This window comes from Gouania willdenowi, chromosome 21, assembly GCF_900634775.1.
Source record: "Gouania willdenowi chromosome 21, fGouWil2.1, whole genome shotgun sequence".
Lineage (NCBI taxonomy): Eukaryota > Metazoa > Chordata > Actinopteri > Blenniiformes > Gobiesocidae > Gouania > Gouania willdenowi.
In genome coordinates this window covers 20,796,783-20,818,356 of record NC_041064.1, presented here as the reverse complement: position 1 = coordinate 20,818,356, position 21,574 = coordinate 20,796,783, and the positions used below count along the sequence as shown (strand labels likewise).

General features: G+C 37.8%; 1 protein-coding gene across 5 annotated transcripts in view; it reads left to right on the top strand.

The window, feature by feature from the left end:
* il1rapl1a (interleukin 1 receptor accessory protein-like 1a) overlaps positions 1-21,574 on the top strand; it is a 257,504-nt gene that overhangs the window by 101,172 nt on the left and 134,758 nt on the right. For all 5 annotated transcript variants that reach the window (XM_028436788.1, XM_028436786.1, XM_028436787.1 and 2 more), the window contains exons 4-5: positions 4,761-4,947; positions 10,894-11,047. In XM_028436788.1, the coding sequence (XP_028292589.1) occupies positions 4,761-4,947; positions 10,894-11,047 (341 nt within the window). The remainder of the gene's footprint in view (positions 1-4,760; positions 4,948-10,893; positions 11,048-21,574) is intronic.

Genomic DNA, 21,574 nt, shown 5'->3' with positions numbered 1-21,574 from the left:
CTCTCTTTGTCGCCTCTAAAGTCCCTCTCCGTATCACCTGACAAATTATTTTATAATAATCCTAGGTAATGAGCCTGTGTTCTGGAGTGGGAGTAACCATGTGCATTTCCTTCCTGTGATCACATTATCCCACATGTTGGATAATAATGTGTGGAGAATTATAGCTTCCGTGAGCTGCAGACTAATATCCAAAGCAGCTGCACTCAAATAGCATGTGACAGACGTGAAAGACACTGTGGGAGTGTGCGTCGACCCCAGGCTGTCCATCAATCAACCAACACCAACGCCACCTTCCCACAATGCCACAGGGTGCCTGCTGTGCATATTTAAATATGCAGGAAGGCCTCCGTTGGGCTCCCTGGAGACCTTAGAGGCTCAGGTGTACAACTGTGAGAGGTCATGTGATCATCTCACCATTATGTCAACATAACACTGTTATGTTTGTTCTTAGACATTGTCCAAGAGTTTTATATTAGCCTACAGCCTCATGTCTTCAAACTCCTTTTTTCATCCAGAAAGGATCTCCTCAGTTGGACATTTCAGCCCAAAGAAGACAGAGTATTACTGTTGCACTGTCTTGCATTGTACCTTTAACACTTGCTGACATTTTTCAACATACGAGTTCAGTCTTGTGTGTGTGTCGGCGTGTGTGTTTTATGGTGCCAGGGGGTCTAAGGTGTTTATACGAGAGAGAGGTGACTCCCTTATTGCTTCCATAACCTGAGTAGATCATATGAAACCCCCGTCATTTAGAGTGAATGGGAGCATCTGGCCAGCCATAAATGTAATGTAATGAAATGGAATGGAAACCTGTATGGCTTTTCTTTCAGCCGTCCAACCGAGTGGCTGAAGGAGTGAGATAGCAACCAGGTCTGAGCTACGCTGCAGAGGAATGAAAGAAAGAAAGAAAGAAAGAAAGAAAGAAAGAAAGAAAGAAAGAAAGAAAGAAAGCTCTCATTTCTCTAATTTCGATAATCCCAATGTCACACATTTGCTGACCAATCCTCTCCAAAATCAGCTAAAAAATAATATATAATGTAAATGACATTATAATGATATCAAATTTGAACTATACTTTAACTTCTTCTCCTTAATGACTTGCTACTTGGTGCTTCTTCTAAGCATTCCCTGAAGATCCCATGTTCACTGAACATATCTTCAACTATGTCAATTGGTTTTTGCTTATTTTAGACTTGGTCAAATGCAGACTTGTTGTCATGGCAGGCTATTTGTCCACACTCACTAGTAATATTATAAAGCATGCTGAACAAATATGACAGCTGATCAGCTGTTCCTTATAGGTTTGTGAATTGCACATTTAAATCTTTTTTTTTTTTTTTAGCTTAGATTTATATATTTTAGTGTGATGATACCAATTAAAAAAAAAAAAAAAATGTATCAAATATATGTCAAAACAAACTGACTTACTGTTTTGTGCATAAAAAAAATACTTTTCAAAGACAGTAGCGGCATTTCCATTACCCTTATAAATGCGCAAAATCGAAATAGTGCAATAAAAACTGTTAATGGAAACACCTGAATTTAAAATAAAAAAAACACTCAAATATCACAAAAAGGTTTTTACGCTTTAAAGAGGAGGATTTTCAGACGTTTTGATATTCAAATGTTTTGTAAAAGCGCTATGGAAACACTTTTTCCGCAAATACACGTCACAGTGCGTGAGAAAACGTGGCGCGGTACGTTAAACAGGAGATGAGGACGTTATACTTAAACCATTACTGCCACTTTAGATGTGAAACAACAAAGGAATACGGAGTGTTATAAGGAGGTTCTGAGTGTCCGTCTTCCTGCGGCGAAGTCTCGTGGGATGAGATTTCACAGGAGTTACGAGGCTCCTGCCCAAATCTGTAATGGAAACACAGCTATAGATACATAAGTAGAGCACATTTTGGCTTGTTGCCACTTGAAGCTAGCACTGTGCTAATTGAGAACTTCTCTTTGTGGTCAGTTTGTTATTTTGATGACATGTACATTCAGTTAAGGACGACTCCCCTTGGCCACATTTAATACACATAAAGCACCTATAGTGTTCCTTGAGCAACAAGAATGTTATCTTGCCCTTCAGCTGTCTCCACCGTGTTGCACAAGAATATCAGAAAAGACACCATCAATTGACTGTTGTTGCAACATGGTCATTTGGATTGTGTTTCTCACAGCATTAATAGTCATCCTTCTCACCAAATAGGGCAAATCCCCAGACGGTGTATTAACGCTTATTGGGAAACAAAGAGGATGCAAGTGGAAGTGGAAATGAATGGATGGGGAGTGTATGTGAGGCCCGTCAGCTTGTGATGACCCAGCAGTTTTCTCTTGTGGAGATTCTCTCTCTCTCTCTTTCCTTATTAGCATTCCTGGACTTTCCCATAAAGCCAATAATGGTCATGAGCGTTCCGCATTGACTCAGTAAAGCTGCTGAACATGTCATTAATGCTGACCACACAACCACAGAGGACGTCAATGGAAGCAGAGGAAAAATGGCAAACAATGAAAATAACTAAAAAAGAATCAACCCAAGTTAACATAAATTCTCACTTGTTTAACCACATGAAGGGAAATAATAGGTTCAGGTATTTCTGGTTAAGTATTGTTTAATATTGTAGTAAAGATGCAAAAGTATCTTTTTTTGGCGGTGTATAGGACGCTATTTTTTTTTCCTTTAAAGTTGAGGGTGTGGCCAATGTGGCAGTGTGTGTGGATTTTTCAGTCAGTCACACGTGTTCAGTGAAAGCAGGTGTCGGGAGGCAGAATATTACTGACAGTCAGCCGTACAGCGGAATGAATGAACTCTAACAGCTACTGAACATCACAATGAACTGAACGTTCAAAAACGAGCTTCGGATAATGTGGGGAAAGTGAAAGCGATCATAGCTTTAATAACTCAGGACGGAGGCGTCATGGTCCGCAGGACGGCCTCCGATCGTGAAGGGAAATTGCATGCGAGCGAGTGACAGCAGAAGTCATACATCTGTTGAATATTTGTTTTTGTTTTATATATATATAAAATAAAATTGCTGATTTTTTAAATAGAATAAAAATCCTGCTAATAAATTGAAGTTTGTGAAGCGGCTCTTATTCATTTACGATAGAAAGGGCAAATAAACAGTACAGTAAGGTTTAAAATATATGATATCTCAGCCAGATTTTAATAGTAGTTAAGAAGAAATGGTGTAGTGAAAAATAATCCTAGGCATGAAAGCCTCCTACAGGCGCATGCACACTAATAGCGTAGTAAATATTTACACATATACGTACAACATTTACGTACAACCTTAATTTTTCCTATGATAAACCCTACTTCTAACGCGAACCCTAAAAATTAAAGAAAATATTATTACCTTTTTTCAAATTGATGGACACGCATGCGCAGTTCTCCAGGTGCGCATGCCCACGGTTTACCGTAGGAAACTTTCACGGTAGGTTTATTCTACACTACACAGCTCACGTTGCTGACACAAACACACACAGAGAGAGAGAGAGTGCGCTGAAACACTACGGATGAAGTAAAAATCAGCCGTTTTATGATAGAAATAAACTATAAATAGCATAAAGTTGCCAAATAACCACGTTATGTTTGTTCAGAACCGATCGTGTTAACGTCATTGCTGCTGAGGTGATGGTGCACGAGAGCGGAGTGAGGTGTGTATCAGTCTGGTTCCAGTAAAAAGCTGTAAATGGGGTGATCTGTGGACGTGGGGCAGTGAGGAGAAGACTTTACGTGGAGATGGAAACTCGTCCGTTGAAACTGATCAGAAAACAGGAGTACAGCAGCCCTCCCACCTGCTCGTTCTGATTGGCCAAGTCGTTTGACGGGAACCCTCATCAGCCAATAGGGTGCGGCCTATGCTACGGAGCGGCCTTTTCGTGAATTTTTTTTGAGAACTTATTAGAATGTGACCAATACAGCGTAGCGTTCAATAATACGGTACTAGTATTGAAGTTGCTCCCTTACTTGAGTCAAAGTAAATTACAGTACATGCTACTAAATGTACAACAGAACACAACAAATGTTCTTCAATAACAAGACGGGCTTTTTAAAACTAGCAAATTACCTACATTTTATTTATTTAAGAACGTGTAGAAAACTGGTACATGGAAATAAATGAAATATGTTAATTTTGAACACTAGGCACCGGCAGACCCCCGCGACCCTGAAATAGGACAAATCGGGTTCTAAAATTGATGGATGGATGAACTTTTGAACACTTGGAGAATTTAGCTCTCATTAAAGATAAAATTTGTAAATAAAATGTTTAAAAAAATAAATAAATACATAAACTCAATTAAACCCAGAGAGTTTAACATTTTAAAAAACTGGAAAATGTCAACCATAAAGCTAAGAGGCCTGCCTAACAAAAAAAAGCTACCAAAACGTTTCATTTAGCCTCAATAGAATCATGTTCTCCAGGTTTCTGGAATGGAGGTGTGTCCTTTTTGATCTGAAAATGAGTCCTGTGCTGAAAAACCTTTCACCAGCAGTGTCGCGGTTGTTGGTTTGCTTAATTTTACGTTGTGACGTCATCTTCAAAAGTCTAAAGAGTAACAAGCTTATTTGTAAAATGTAAGTAGCAGAAAGTGCAGGTATTTGTTTCAAAAAGTATAGAAGTATTTGTACTTTGTTACTTGTCACCTTTGGTTTTCACAGAGCTCCCATTAGGGGAATTAAGAAAAAATAAAGACTTATACGTAAATTGTAAATGAGTGTGTCTTGACTCCTTGGATTCTCTATTCTCTACAAACAGGAACTCAACCTACTGCATGAAGGTCTCCATGTCTCTAACCGTGGCAGAGAATGACACCAACCTTTGCTACAACTCTAACATGAGAAGAACTGAGAAGGCAGAGCTCAGCAAAAGTAAAGAAATCCTCTGTCCTGACATTGATGATTACGGTGAACCGGGAAAGGACCCAGACATCATCTGGTATAAGGTGAGCATGCCAACACAATGGGCATTTTTAATAACTTCTGTCTTCCCAAATTGTGCAATTTCTGCATCTAATCAGCCAAAAACATTTCAAAACGTTCTCACAAGGGATTGTATGCTCTGGTTTTTTTGTGATTACTGTCATTGTGTATATCATGAGTTAGGTTAGGTTGGGACATTTACATATTAGTATGATTTCTGAGTTTATTAAGAGGTAACACTGGCACAGCAATATTCCATATATAACAAACATCTAAGATGGAAACAAGAGAAGTTATTTTTTATGAAAAAACAGCTGGAATTATCAATGCAGAAAAGTATAGAGAGAAAATGTGCTAAAATAGAGGATGGAGTGGAGTTTTGGTTGTGTAAAGATGAGGTTTTGGACCCAAATGCCAAGGTTGGATCAAGCAATAGTGGATACAAATAAAAGTCATTTTAATAATCAAACTCACACACAGTAGAAAATATCGATTGCTCTAGGAAGCAAAACCTGAAATAAAGAATTGTTGAAGGGGAGGACGCCACAGCACATGAACAGGGAGTGACAATGACAATAAACAAGTGAACATTCTGTGTTCACTTGTTTATTGTGTGCTCGACTTAATAATGAAGGAGGCTGATTAGGAATGAAGCACACCTGAATGCAAAACAGGAGGGAGCTAATCACTCACAGCACAAACACACACTGACCAGACTGGGGTGTGAAGACACAAGCAGGAATACCTGAAAGCACCGAGACACAAGAACAAAGATGCTATTAAAACCCATCGACAAACATAAAGGGCCTATACCAGGGGCGTCGGAATGGGGGGGGGGACCCAAGGCAGGGGGGGCTCAAAAGTCTGCTTTATATATATGTACAATGATGTGTTTTAAACATTTTTACATTATTTATATTGGAATGAAAATGGCTCTATGTGAAAATAAGCTGGTTGTTAATCATAGTTTTGCACTAAACACATTTATTCATGCTGCATCATGGCCCTCGCTACCACCCCCTTTAAAACAGTGCAAATGGTACAACCCACATGTGCTGCAGCGCTGTGGGAGGTAGTCTGAACTGTGGATGTGACGCGGAGCGGGAGAGCCAAAAACTCAAAGAAAGGGAGAGATGGTGAAATGAGGGAAAGCAACTGCTTACTCAATTCTTCAGAGGTGAGCTTTAAAACACATCTTTTTAAGGCAATATATTATTTCATTTGAAAATAACTACAAGCACTCTCACGCATTTAAATGCTGGAATATTCCTATTTCACGTCAAATCTTATTTGGAAATAAAGGATTTTGAAGACAAAATTTTGCAGCCACCAACTCTATAGGTGGCCAGAGTGTCCCCATGATTCTAATCAGTTCATATTTATTTTTTAATAACCTTTGTATACGTTTGCTTTGTCTGTGTGTTAGTTATATCCCCCTCCCCTCAAAAAAATAAAAATAAAATTGTATAAGTATGTCACAAACACAATATTCAATACATCACTAAAATATAGTAGAACAGATTTATAAAATACAAACAATGGATATGGAGTCATCAGGTTGGGGTCAGGACCCCATGTGGGGTCAGCCTGGAATTAAAATGGTTTTTAAATGTCTTGTAATTGGTAAAAATGGATTCAAATTCTATTTTTTTTTTAAAAAAAAAATTTAATTATTGTTTTTCAAATACACACAATAACTATCAAATAAGTATATCCTATACTTGAACTTTCTTGGCTCTTCAAATATTGTTCTAAATGTAGTCTGTGTACTCAAGAGCCTTTTAAAACAACTCTAAAACTTGACACAAAATGAAAAAGTGCCCTGTGGACAGAGTGGATGCCCTCCAAATGCTCTTGCTCCCTGAAATGTATTCATCATGGACCTCCTTCTCCTATCACCTGGGTCCTTGGCTTTACTAGGTCAAGCACGGCCCGCGGACAACAAAGTGCATCATAGAGAAGAGTCCCAGGCCAGACTAATCACAGGCAGATCAGCAGTAGATTAGCAGACAGGAGTAGACCTCTTGGTTTTTCCAGAATTCAATTATGGCCTGGATAATGACTGGGAATGCTGGGATGCGGAGTTATTTGGACCACCGCAGAGCCAGCCTGATTGAATTCAAGGGTTGCCGGGAGCAAGACTGGCACAGAATCTTTCTATTTTTTTTTTGCCAGAGCTCAGAGGAGTGAGAGAGGATCATATCATGAAGTCCCTCGATGTGTCTGCATGCATATACTGGCACATTCACACCAGTTCAGCACAAACACCCTTATTGGCCAAAAGAGACTACTGTAAATAAAATTCTGTATCCTCTGTGACCTGAGTAGAATATTGAATAGAATATTTATTTCAGTGCAATAAATCCTGATCAGATAAGTAGAAAAATTGCCTAAGCCTTATCATCTTACCATATGGAATTGTTATGAGTAAAACCAAGCTATACATCAAAAGCTCTATATCCATCACTCAATGTCATCCATCCACCTATATACTGTACCTCGCTCTGGACAGAGAAGGTAGAAAACATTGGTTCCCAACCTTTTTTAGGTCATGACCCCATTTTGATATTACAAATTTCTGGCGACCCCAGAGACTTTTTTAAAAAAAAAAATTATTAATATTATTATTAGTATTATTACTTTTTGATAGTGTTAAAAGTAGTTTTTTATTTATTTATTTATTTATTTATTTATTTATTTATTTATTTATTTATTTGTTTATTTATGTATTTATTTATTTATTTATTCATTCATTCATTCGTTTATTAACTAGATTAATGTTTGAGGAAGTGGAAGTATAGAATACAGTTGTTTGAGATGTTTTCATTTGAAAAAACAATAAATAATAACATTTTAAAATATCACTCTCATTGTTATTATTATTTAACTGTTTAATCAAGACTATACATTTTTTACACTGTAATGTTTTTAACTAGATTTATATTTGAGGAAGTGAAAGTAAGAAATGCAGTCGTTAAAGATTGCATGTGGTGTTTAAATTTGAAAAAGAATAATAATCTAAACAATTACAAAAATATAATTTTAATCAGATTTTTTTTATTTATTTTTTTTAAATAATTTACTAGACATTTCAGGTGACCCATTTGAATTCTGGGCAATCCCATATGGGTGGTTACGACCCCAAGGTTAAAAACCACTGATATAAAAGGTAAATTAAAGCTTAAATTGAATTGAAATAATGCTTCTTTTTATTGTTACACATTCCAACACTATTTATTTATTAAGGGACATAGTTATTAGATAGTCTTTAAAGTTTAATTAAATCCAAACAGGATTTTTGTTTTTTTACATTTAATTTAATCTGCTTCTTTAGTAAATATAATTTCACTCTGTGTTATTTGTATTACGTTAAGCCTTGTTTTTTTTTGTACATTTCTGATTGGATCAGCTGGGTTTTCCTTAAATTTGATCTTTTTCACATCAGCAGGTAGATTGCAGCTTTACACTTTGAACTTTTAATTACCTTCTAACCAATGACCTCATAGTCTAAAGTGTCATCATCACACAATGAACGCACAACTATAATAACCATACTATTTATTGGCTGAGGAAAGACTTAAAAGTTAAACTCCATCCGCTACAATGCTTTCACTTTAAATAACATGCAGTAAAACACTGTTACTTCAGGAGCTGTAGACAGTGTCCATGAAGTCATTGAATTTAATGTGTTTAACGGCCGGGCTCACAAAATGTGTCTGTTAACCAACCAGCATTTGTTCAATCAAGCAAGAGTTTTTGAAGATAAATTCCCCATTGCTTGACTTGACATAGCAGAGCAGGGAAGACATTAAGCATCACTAACAAATCATTATCCGTCACAGATGCTATAGTTAACACTAATTTACTCTTTAGATTTATCCTGGGAGCAAAAAAGTCTTTGGTTCAATGGGAAGATCAACAACACTTTTCCCACTGAAGTTACAAGTTTCTGTACGGTGTGTGACTTTCAAACTGTACGTCATTTAAATGCATCAGTTTGTACAATAAGTCCTGCATAAGGGCTGCACAATTAACAGAATTTTAATTGTGATCATGATTGTGGTTCCCACGACTAAATTAACCTGATCATCAGCAATATTTACATTTAAAATATGGGCTCTGCACTCTGTAGTAGTGTGTTTGTTCAGTTAGCCTTTGGAACATTTTCAATTCTTGGATTATAATTTTTTTTATTATTACTATTTTTTTAATCATAATTCAATATTAAAGCTGAATTTTGCGCCGCAAACTGTACACACATCGTTTGTTTAAAAGCAGTGCAATAAAAACATGGATTTTTCCCTAATATGATACATAGTTGTGATTACAATATTGATCAAAATAATGGTTGAAGCGTCCAAGTAATTTAACTTTGTCCACCTCTGGTGGTGCAGGGATTGTTGTTTTGACAGTTACCTGGTTGGTAAAGAATATTGAACTCGTCTGTTGGTGTTTTGGCATTATTTGCTCTTTAATCCAGGAAATAAACAGGGGATTGTGGAGACAAAATATACCATTTAAAACTGAATACAGAAAAAAACCCATTCACACGAGCCCCAGGAGTACCTTGAGTACCGTCGAAAAACTGTTTACTTCTCCCTGATTGACCACCCCTGTGCAATCGCCATGGCACCCTAAATAACCTGCATGCCCCGCCCATGTACGGGTCAGGTAGATGCTGAACATATTATACGGAGTTAGCTCAGAAATAAATCATGGCTCCTACAATGGTGATTATCATTTTGGCCATAATCGTGCAGTCCTGCCTTGCATATCTCTATTAGCACCTTTCAAACCCCAATGTAATGGCTTTTCTATGTAATTTTTAATAGTTCACACAAAAACCATATTTGCTCTTGCCCAGTCCCTATATATCAAATTTTACAGTCAAAAAGTCTGCCCACCCCTGAGCTAGCATAAATACCATTTAAAATGCTGGAGTAGGAGAAACTGCATGAACATGGGCATTTGCTACAAATTTAGTTGCACTTTTTTTAGGACGCTTGAGCAAGAAATTACAAACCCCTCATAAATATCACAAATGTGTAAGCCTATGGCACGGAACAAAAAGGAATTTGCTAACACTTCAACCAGTGTTTATTTTGTTTTTGTTTTTATCTGCCGCTATTTGCATACGTTTTAAGTAGGGATGTAACGATTAATCGTAAGGCAGTTAAAAATCAATTCATAGGTATCACGGTTGATATCGATTTTCTGACAATTGAATCGCAGTACATTTTTTAACCAGCAGAGGGCGCTATCCGGAAGTGTTGGCGGCGGGCGGAGTCTGCTAATATTTTTCTTTCTGGCCGCCTTCTACTCTTAAATATGTTAATAAATGATTCCTTACCCCTTTAGCGCTGAAAGAATATCTGTAATATTACTTGAATATCTGTAAAAGTCACGTTTTTTTATTAGCTCTGTCTGCTAGCATAGCTTCTCTTCTTCACTGCAAGATATCTGCATGCCAACCGACCACTGTGTTACCAGCGCCCTCTGCTGGTCCAAACAAATATGACGTAAATCAGTGCAATGACGGTTTTTTTTTTTTTTAAAGTCCAATTGTTAAGGCACAAAATACATTTTCAGTTGCACTTTTAAAAGAAAAAGAACTATTTTGCAGTTTTGCATTGTTTATTATAGAACCAGAATTTAAATTAATAGGCTTCATTTTCATTTGTATTATTCCTTTATTTATTTCATTCAAGATTTATTTTTAGTTAAATTGCATTGTTTTGAATAGTTTATCAAGGAATTCTTTTGACAATGAAAAATAAAAGGAAAACAATACAGTATTTTCTTGTTTTTTTCCCAAAAAAAAAATTTGTCTACAGTCCCATTTTGTAAATGAAAAAAATCGTGAGAAAATCGTATCGTGAACCCAGTATCGTGAATCGAATCGTATCGGGAGTTGAGTGAATCGTTACATCCCAAGTTTTAAGATATTTTTTTTATCCTCCAATGTGCAGGAGTGTCGGCCCAAACAGTGGCGTGCCACAATCATTCAGAAGAGAGACATTCTTTCCATTCAAGAGGTAAAGGAAGATGACATCGGGAACTACACCTGTGAAGTCCAGTTTGGGGGCTTTGTAGTCAGGCGGACTACTGAGCTCTCAGTAACAGGTAAGAGATGGAATCAATGAAGGGAATGAAGTAAGCTGTAGCAAATACAAACACACACACACAACAGAAGTCTGCAATAACGTCCTGCTGCTGTGTTAATTGCTGGGGGATGTGGGACGCTGAGGCCTGGCTTCCCCCAGTTCCTCTAACTCAGCACTTTGTGGTCAGCCAAGCAGTGTTGAAATATTTAAGGCTATAGAATAAAGCCCTTCACACAGTGAAGCAAAGAGAAAGGATCAAGGTCAGGAGATTTACAGTACCCTCATGCCTTGGTTCTATTCATCTCTCAATGCCTTCCGCTCTGCTTTGTGCTGCTGCAAGGTGAGCACATGCCAAATAAACGGATTCATGCGCCAAAGCCCTGGGAACCAGCTGCTCAAACCAAACGTTCTGCCAGGTCAAATGTTCTGATTAGAATTGGACAAAAGGGCAATTTATTTGTTTTTCCCCCTTTCCTTTTGTGTCTTTGAAATATTTCTAACTGTGCTATATACTTTTACAGACAATAATTTTTTCATTACTTTCGAAAACGAAAACAGTTTTCGAAAGTATGTAGGTCAGTCTGTTTGTTTGTCTGTGATCCGTATCAATATAGTAGTTTTGGATTAGTTTCAGTCATCAATTATCTTTATCTCTCATCATTGGCGTAATTTTAAAAAAAATTCTATGTTCGTGATTGACCCGATCTTTATGAAATTTGACTCAGTTAAGTTGGTTGGAAGCCCATACATCTGGACCTACTGTATGGTTATTAATGGTAATATAAGAGAATCAAAATATATAAATAATTGCATCTCTATGTAAAGCATACAGTATAACCAAACCTGGCTGGGGTGAAAGTGCTCTGAGAAAGATTAGGGTAGGGAGGTAATGTATTTACTCACATTTATTTATCTTTTTTATTTTGTGTTAGCAGGATTATGTTAAAAAAAACTTGACAAATCAAAATTTTCAAGGGTATATGAATCAATAAACTGGTTATTGACTGATTTTTATGAAATGTGACTGTTATGTTGGGATGGTTCCCAACAATTTTGTGCATTTCATTGAGATTTTTCAAAAACAAATGGGGGTGCTCATACATTTGGATCAACTGTATTGTGATTATGGAAATTTCTTCAAAGTCTTTAAAGTGTAAATGATCCTGGTACCATCACAACTCCTAATATCTGCCAAAGAGGGTATTTGGTGCTGGCTGTATAGGTTTGCGCTTTCTGAGCGCTCTTGTTTATTTATAACTTTTTAGATTTTCTACAACAAGTGCCACGATGGGACTTAAAGAATTTGATCTAAACCAACGTTTCTCAAACTTTATTGCCCCCATTTTAGCCTTTATTTCTTATTGCAAGTACCCCTTAGCTCATGTTACACATTATTTATTTGTGTCTGCTAGCTCGTCTAAGCTCTTTCCCGTGTCTCGTCCAATATTAACCTTGAATTCAAGCATTTCATGAATTAACTTGCTCATTTTAGAATTTGAACCTAACCTTATGATGCATTTTAAAGAGTTGTGCCACATATTATTATTGATGGATGAGAAAAAAAAGTCTGTGCGCATGTAAAAAAAAAAATCTATAATGGTAAAAAATACACTGACAAATGATTCTGTGTATCTATTAGAGGTGTTTAAGTACCCCTAGGGGTACGCATACCCCAGTTTGGCAAATACTGATCTAAACTAAGTGAGAAAGAACATTATTTTTACTTTATTATCTTTCTTTCCACACATTATCTATCTTGCTAGGTGTACTATAACGAAGATTGGTGACTGAAACTTGTATTGGCTGAATGTTTACTGGCGATATCATCATGTGTTTGTTAGTCTGTCAGCATGACCTTAATGTGCAATAATGACGATGACTATAAAAACTTTATTGCATAATAAATTTACAACGGTCTACATTAATGATACAGGGGAGGAAGGATGGATGGAAAAAAAAGCAGAGCAGCGTATTCAAAGGGCAGGAAAGGCGAGCAAATATCACATCTAATGTAAAATATATGTTTCTGAATGTCACATTCATTTTATACAAGCACTCGCAATATGCAATGTACAGCCATGCAGGGGCTGGGTTGCAAGGCAGGGAACAGCAAGCTGGAGAGAAAAACAAGCTTTTGATGATGACACATGCAGGAACAAAGCATGAAGGAAAGAAGGAATTTATTTTACTTTTGATTTTCTGTCACTTAACCACTGCACAGTGTGTGTGCATCTGCTCACCAAACCAACAGCAGTTTGCTACACCAGAACTAGACACAACCAATATGCACATAAATATTGAAGCAGAAATCTATTATTTTCCTGAGTGTAACCTGTTAACCAATTACAATTACGTTTTTAATTACCCATGTCTGAATACAATTGAATTATAATTACAGTGACCAGCATTTTTCCAATTACAATTAATTAACTTTTTTTTTTTTTTTTTATCCTCAGGAAGTCGAATACAATTGCATTCTTAATTACTGAAGGTCAATTACAATTCATCACAATTACTGAGCCTGATCCCAAATCAGCTGTAAAATACACTAAAAGCAAACATTTATCATCTGATTTCTTTCTTAACTATTGGTTACCTTGATATGCTTCCTAATCAATGAAAATATAGGTTTTTAATATTTTTGGTGTGGGTGTCAGTACTGTATACACCTTAATTTCAATTTATTTAAATGGTTAAATGTGGGAAAGCTTGATATGAAACATATTTTAATAATTGTTAACTACATGTGTAGGACTGTACATAGAACCGTAACATGGTTCTCCAGTTTTACTTAAAATTATAATTGACAATTTGTATGGATTTTCTTGGCAATTGCAGTTAACAAAGTCATTTATCTAAACGCTATCACAAACTAATTATGATTACGACAGCAACATATATTTTTTAAATTACAATTATAATCATGCCGTAATTGTATTTAATGATCAATTACGAGATTACGATTACAACTGACCTCAACCCTGTAGCACAATGCAATACTGCAATAATCCAGTAAAAAAAAAAAATTAAAGTACAATTTAAATTTAAAGTTGCTCTTTACATGTTCATCATATGATAATGGTCAATTATTGGTAAACAAGCCAAGCCAATATAGATTAATGTATCGATAACAAATGATCAAGTGTATATGCACACCATATTAGATTGAACACACTGTGTGGAACTTCTTAAAAGTGCCATTTGCATTAACCTTAGCTTATAATATAAAGTAACTTGATGTACTGAAAGGAAATGTAAAGTCAGCGCATCATGTTTCAACTAAACCTAGGTTTACTGACGGACTGAAATATTCACTATTGTCCCACACACACTGAAAGTGAACACAGGATTTAAAGTAAAACAAGTTTCTGTCTCTGAACCTAATGTCCAAACCTAAATACTCAGGCGTCTCCCTGAACAACACATTCAAAACCACTCAATATTTGGGAAAATACAAAGCCAGTGCATACACAGTAAACACTGTCACGCTGAGGAAAACTGTATCAGAATAATAAAGCTGGTGTTTTCAACAATGCAGATTAAAAGCACAATGCGCTCCGTGATCCACTGAGCTCTAGCAGAGGCAGTGAATACATTTCAGTGTGACAGTGTAGTTTGCTTAGGATCAACACAGTGTGGTGGTGGAGGCTGCACTGCTGTGTGCTAATGTGTGGACAAGGTGTCTCGCTTCGTAAGTTTGCAAAGTTGCGGTGTTCCCTAAATATCTAATGGAAACCAAACAAAGTTTGCAAACTGCATCATCTCTGTCTCGCTCCGTTCTGTCTGCCCCTCCTTGTGTTTGGAAGCCAAACTTCCAAACAGCTTTAAAGTTTTAAAGAGTGTGAGGTGTTGCTGCTCTGCTTGCTTGTTAGTGGATCTCCTCCTCGACTGTCGCTACTGCAGGAAACGCTGCACCGTGAAGAAGCAAAGCAGCAACATTCAGCAGAGTGGAAGGAGTCCAAAACTTATATTATTGGGGAAAAACATTAAGACTAAGACGTTGAAAATCAATTTTGTATTATGGGTCAGTGTATTGCGATATATTGACTTATCAAGTGTATTCCCACCCCAGTCAGTCAATCAGTCAAAGTAATCAATCAATTTAATCTTATTTCCTAAATAGCCTAAAAAGATTTGGGGTGCCACATGTATTAAAGAAACAGCGACTGCTAAATTAGGGCCTTGTAAGTCTCAGTGCTGTATCGAACCCCTTGTGTATTAAAGTGGTAAAGTTTATTGCCTGTTGTACACTTTGTTCATTGCATTCTCACATTACTTCTATTGTACTAGTGTTCCGATTTATCACCATACTTTGTATTTAAATCTATATTATTCAAATACATTAACATTATTTTACTTCCCCCGTTGGCTCATTTCCGATTATAAACCCGCACCATCATCTCCTCTAGTGAGCTGCTATTTTTCACATTTATCACACCCTGTTAAAGACCAACATTGCCTGGACAGCAAGCTTAAAAGGCCAAACTACATCTGACACCCAAGGGCCAATGTTGTAGTTTATTTGATAGGCCAAGGGGATAAAGGAGGTCATTAAGTTTAACTGATCTAAAATATAGTGCAATAGATGCTGGCCTTTGGTGCGACCCCGCCTCGCTCTATACGTGTGTGTCCTCTGTGCCAACCATGCTTCACAATATAACGGCCTCCATTAGAGGTAGTTGAGGGCTGGTATCTAAGCTGAGGTCAGTCCTGTAATCGAGGTTAAGTATGGGTGTAAACACAGCCTTGCACAGATTGCAATGATCAAGAAGTTCTTCAATGGAGCACCGACATTTACCCAGGTTAATAGAAATGTAAACTAAACGGCAACCACTTTGGCTTCTTTTATGTTAATTGTAGGGTTTATTTCTAAGTCTAGATGTATGCATGTAGATGCAGAGGAGTCGACCTTAAGCTTTAAGATGTTGAATTCTCACACCCATGTCACAACCCCTCACCTCCATTGCCATCTGCAATCAGAGTGTGTTTTTGTGTACAGTTATAAGTAATTCTTGAAGCAGAAGGTTTGTGGGTTTCTACCTTGTCAAAGGGATTTGCTGTGTGAATGGATCAGTCTACAATAGTTTTCACCCCTTCCCACTTTCTTTTTCAATAAGCACGTTTTTAACACTCACTTACCCATTGATTCGTGCCCTATTCATGTCTATTTGCACCAAATACACCCAGTCATCATATATGACTTATCAAGTTTACAGAATGATGTCTCTTTCATTAAGCAAGCATCAGATTAAGATGAAATCCTTCCTTTAAGCAGGAAGAAACCTCCAGCCAAAGCAGACCCAGTGTTGGTGGTTATTGGCCTTTTCTTGTTGGGGTTAGTAGAAAGAAAGTAGAGAACGAGAGAGGACAGAAAGAAAATATCAGTCAGAATATCCCTAACTATCGCCAATGATCTGATGGGAAATCAGGAATAGTCCACCTGAAATCTAGAATGCCTGTAGAAAGACGAAGAGAAGAGCCTATTGCTGGAAAACTGACAGGTCATTAAGATTTATCAGGCTTTGTATGCTGACAAAGCACATTAGAAATGTATTTAACATCTTACAGGAAGCCAATAAAGATAATCCAATGCTGTTTTCTTCCAATATGATCTCACCTGCTTGTAGCTGTTTGTGCTCTTGCTGCATCTTGAGTTAGTTTTTTTTATTGATTGACTGAAACACCATGTGAATAAAAAACTACAAAAATCTACTCTTTATGTTGCATTCTTCGATTGTTTTTTTAGTATCACTTTGAGTCAAGCTGTTGTCGTAGTAATAATGTCATTTATTCATTCTTGTAAGGATTCTACGTGTTCTTTGTTCTCTTCCATTGTACATCTGAATTATTACGTTTAGTTTTTCACTTTTCTCCGAGGCCTCACTGCAGCACTGTTGATAATGCTACGGTAACGTAGCACCAGATAAAAGCTGTCTGGCCGCTGTATGCAGCTACCACCGCATTGTGTGGAAGGCAAAATTGTATACAGAGAGAGTGGGAAACGGAAAGAAAGAACAAGGGAGTGAAAGTGGCTGATAACAACATTTGACGACAATCAAAAGATACTGGTTGGTGCTCCAGTATCTTATCTGTATTCCTCACCAGTGTTTCCCAGCAGAAACAGTGTGTCCAGGACTATAAACAGACTATTACCCCACTGTTTATCACAGCACACATTACCGTTTGCCTCTGTCGGACTTACTGTAATGGAGTCGTTTGGGTTTGATGGATGCCTCAGGCGTGGGTTTCTATCTATTGCGCCCATTATACCCCTGTCTGCATCCTTTCACTACAAAAATGTCTGCTTGCACATTCAGCATAACCTGAATGCATGGTGATTGAGGTTATGGCCAATGTAAATGTACCATTTGGCACAGAGAATTGGAGGTGCAAAGGGCAGGATGAAAATCGAGGGAAGGAGGAGAATCGTCCACCTACTATTACCGCTTATGGAATATCCATGGCAAGAAGGGTGACGCTTTTGGAAACTGGCTTTATGTGCTGCGATAGAATATATTCAGGAGGGAAAATAGTGTGTGCTATTTGGTTTGTTTGCATGCAACGTGTTTAAAGGGTTTGTGTTTGGGTTTTGCATCATCAGCATTAAGATTCACCCACCAGAGAGACAATCCTATTCTGTCTTCCATCTTACATTTGAGATAGGAAAATATACACAGTGAATTTGTGGTGGGCTTGCGCGCATGTTAAGAGTATGTGTGTAATCAGGAGCTGAGGTGTGGAGAGGTGATCCAGGACATTGTCTCATTGCAGTAAAAGCTTCCTTACAGTTCTTCTTCCCTGGGGTCACCTTCTGAAGCAGGAACACTTCACAGCCTTATAAAACGTTACAGCCTGTGTGCATGTGTGACCATAGTTTACTCATTTATTTATCTACTTATCAAGGCAATATCTTCACTCTTGCCTATCCAGCTGAATAGGTTATTGGGTGATGCTTTGAATTAAAAACAGAGGAAGAGGAACAGCAAATGAAGACTTAAGCATTATTACCTCTTATGTCTGTTTTCCTTTCTCACCTATCTGGACGAACTAGGGTAGATAGATGGAGAGGCAGCGATTACCACTGATTTAATACTGGAGAGCCGGGAAAATGAGTATGGAGAGATAAGAGATGGAGGGTGAGAAAAGAGATTTCACTTCTCTATCTATTCTATAAGCTCTAGCCGTGGATGGATACATCGCACCTTTGTTGCCTGCTGTGTGCCTCCTTGTCATGATCATGCTAAACACTCAGCCTCAGCTCCTTTGCATGTCCTTGGAGGGAATATGATAAAATTACACCAAAGAGAAGTGTCACTCCAGTTGTCTCCTCCCGACTTTACCAATGTATGCACGCACCAACACACTTACAATGCTGCACTTACAGTATATGTCTAGCACAAGCTTGTGTTTATCATGTGGTATGTATAAAATAGCATGAGGATTTTTTTTGGCCTCTGCCATGAATGTAATATTTGTACCGGCGTTTTGTTTTTCTGATAACAGCAATAGTTTGTCAAAATCAAATGAAGTTTTATTTCTGAAGCGTTTTACAACAACCAAAGTCAACCAAAGCGCTGTACACAATAAAAAATACAATTTAAAAATGGCATAATATATAATTAAAAACAGACCATTTTCACATTTAAAACAAGTGCCACAGATCTAGGTATCAAACGCCTTTCTAAACAGGTGAGTCTTTAGTTTTGCTTTCAACAGTGGCAGGTCTGGCAACGAGTTCCAGAGTTTTGGACCTGCCACAGCAAAAGCACGATCACCCCACTGTTTGTAACGTGACCTGGACACCTCAAGCAGGTGGTGTTGGGCAGAACGTACGGCTCTGCTCGGCTGGTGAGGGGTCAAAGTCTCACATAAATACGTAGGTGCGAGGCAGTGGATGAACCTGAAAACAAAAAGCAAAAGTTTCTACTGGATTCTGAAAAGGACCGGGAGCCGGGTCGGTGAGGAGCCAGGAGCAGCAATCACTTGACAAACTTTTAATCAAAGATAGACCGTATGCTATGGAGGGGGATCCGGATCAATATACTGATTCTGGATCAGCTTCAAGAATCAAAATATTCATATCTCACATCATTAGCAAAATTTCTATATTATAATATAATATTCGATATTTGGCACTTGACAGAGGTTTGTGCTCTCTGAGTGCTCTTCTTGGCCATGTAGATACACACTTTTTTTTTTTTTTTTTTTACAGAAGCTAAATAACAACCAGGCCTAGTTACTCATGAAACAGCTGCAATGAAAACGAAGAATGGCTCATTAGTTTGAGGTCAACTATCACTCCCTTCATTAACTAATCTCCCTCCCTTTTTTTTGTCTTGCTTGTCCGTGAAGGATCCGCCGTCTTCACTCTCTCTCAAGTGCTCTTCGAGACACTTCATCACTATTCACCAGCTGTCCTTTTAGAATAAGCAGGCCGGAGTTCACATTGTTTTAATTCAATTAAAATTGACATAGATCTGCACGTGACAAATGAAATTTACATACTCCACAATTAATCTCTCCCGGCCTGCACCTCCCACATACACACCATTATCTTGGCCTAAAGGGCTGGTAGCAGAGCATGACTGAAATTAAAATTACAACTCCATGGTTTGAAGCCCTTTGAAGTGCAGGTCAATAATTAAAGAGTGTTTTCTTGTTGCAGGCAATGCATGTTTGGAGGGACTAAGCTACTCTGGCAATTATGTGGCAAATGAAATGGTTTTTATCCCATAGAAAACCTGCTTTATTGTTGAGAGGAGCCCCTAAATGATGATTACTCCATGACTCAACTATGAAGATGGCATGGCTCTGCACTTAATGTATATAGGAAAAGGACTTCCAAAGTTAAATTTGAGCTAAAAACGAGCAAAAATTTATTTGCTTCTACTGTGTAGTATGTGTCCCCACTGTCTGCCCTCTGAAGTCTCATGAAATGCTATACCATTTCTGATTGAGTACTTTCCTGGCCTGCAGTGGTGTGAGATATTTGTGAAGGTATGAGTTCAAGCTCCGGTGGGGTTCTTTTTATGTTTTTGTGTGAAACTTATTTGTGACACACTTGTGACAGTCGCAACGAAGCGCAACCTTACTGGAGCAGGTTTGTATCAGTGCATTGCATTCGTGGAGCATAGCACTCCCACGGATCGACACGTCATTTCTCTCACGTCCGCATTCACGAATGATATATATGCCACACTGGAATGATATATATGCCACACTGCAAGCAACTTGTCACTTCATTTCTCACTGTTTCAAGATAGCACAGCTGAAGAAAACAACACAGTCCAGGACCAGATAGCAGCAGGCCCCCCTCCACATCTGCAACTCCAGCTGCTCCTCAGAAGAGGAGTGACTCAGATAGACCAGAGGTGCAGCCTGATGACCGAACAGAGAAATATTGAGTACTGTGTAGCGGTGAAAACTGTCCATGTGAAGATGGAATGAGTGTGTGTGTGTGTGTGTGTGTGTGTGTGTGTGTGTGTGTGTGTGTGTGTGTGTGTGTGTGTGTGTGTGTGTGTGTGTGTGTGTGTGTGTGTGTGTGTGTGTGTGTGTGTGTGTGTGTGTGTGTGTGTGTGTGTGTGTGTGTGTGTGTGTGAGAGGGGGACCAAATATATACCCATCTGACAACATTTGGCACACTCGTGGTAACGCCCACGTTTGTGTCCAAATGTCACAGAGCGTGACAATTCAACACTGACTTGTGCCATTTTTTTGTTCTGTGTCGTAACGTGGCGTTGAAATGTGAGGCACTCTGTCATGAATATACATTCCTATACGTCCTAGCATTTCTAACTCGAGAAACTGCTGGATTATTGTCATTTGAATGTGTTTCCTTCCCTGGTCTGTGTGGGGCCTTGTGTCTCTTTTTGTTTGGTTGTTTTTTTGTTTGTACTTTCCTGGATGTTTTGTAAATTGATGAATGGACTTCTATTTTAATGCTAATCCTGCCTGCCCTCCTCTCTCTGCAAATAAGCCCTTGCCCACTTACTCCCTTTGTGACAAGTATAATATAAAAAGGAAAACAAAACAATAATTTCAGCTTTTGAGGCTTCATGTTTACACAGTAATGATCATCAGTGCATCATAAATTGACCACAGCATCCTAAAAAAGACCGTATTAGTGACCATGTGTGCACTGTGATGGACTAGTGCAGAGATATGTTACTTCTATCACATTCATGTGAGTATTTAGATCAGGGGTTTGCAATCTTTACTCTCAAAAGAGCCATTATGCCTCATCACACCTGAATTAAAGTCCTCCCAGAGCTGAAAAAATACCTTCTCAATGAAGACAATAGTGTATTAAAATCTATACAGTTAAAATTATATAAATTAATGTTTGATTTGATTTATATTGATCATGTAAATGGCACCTTAAAAACATAAAATAACATCAAGAAATAACAAAACGGTATCTTGCATCTTCAAATTTGTATGCATTTCAGTTTACATGAACACAATGTTATATAAAGAAGATTTTATTTAGTTAATGTAATTGAATGTTTTTGTTGTCATCCTCTGTTAATTTTTATTTTATTTTATT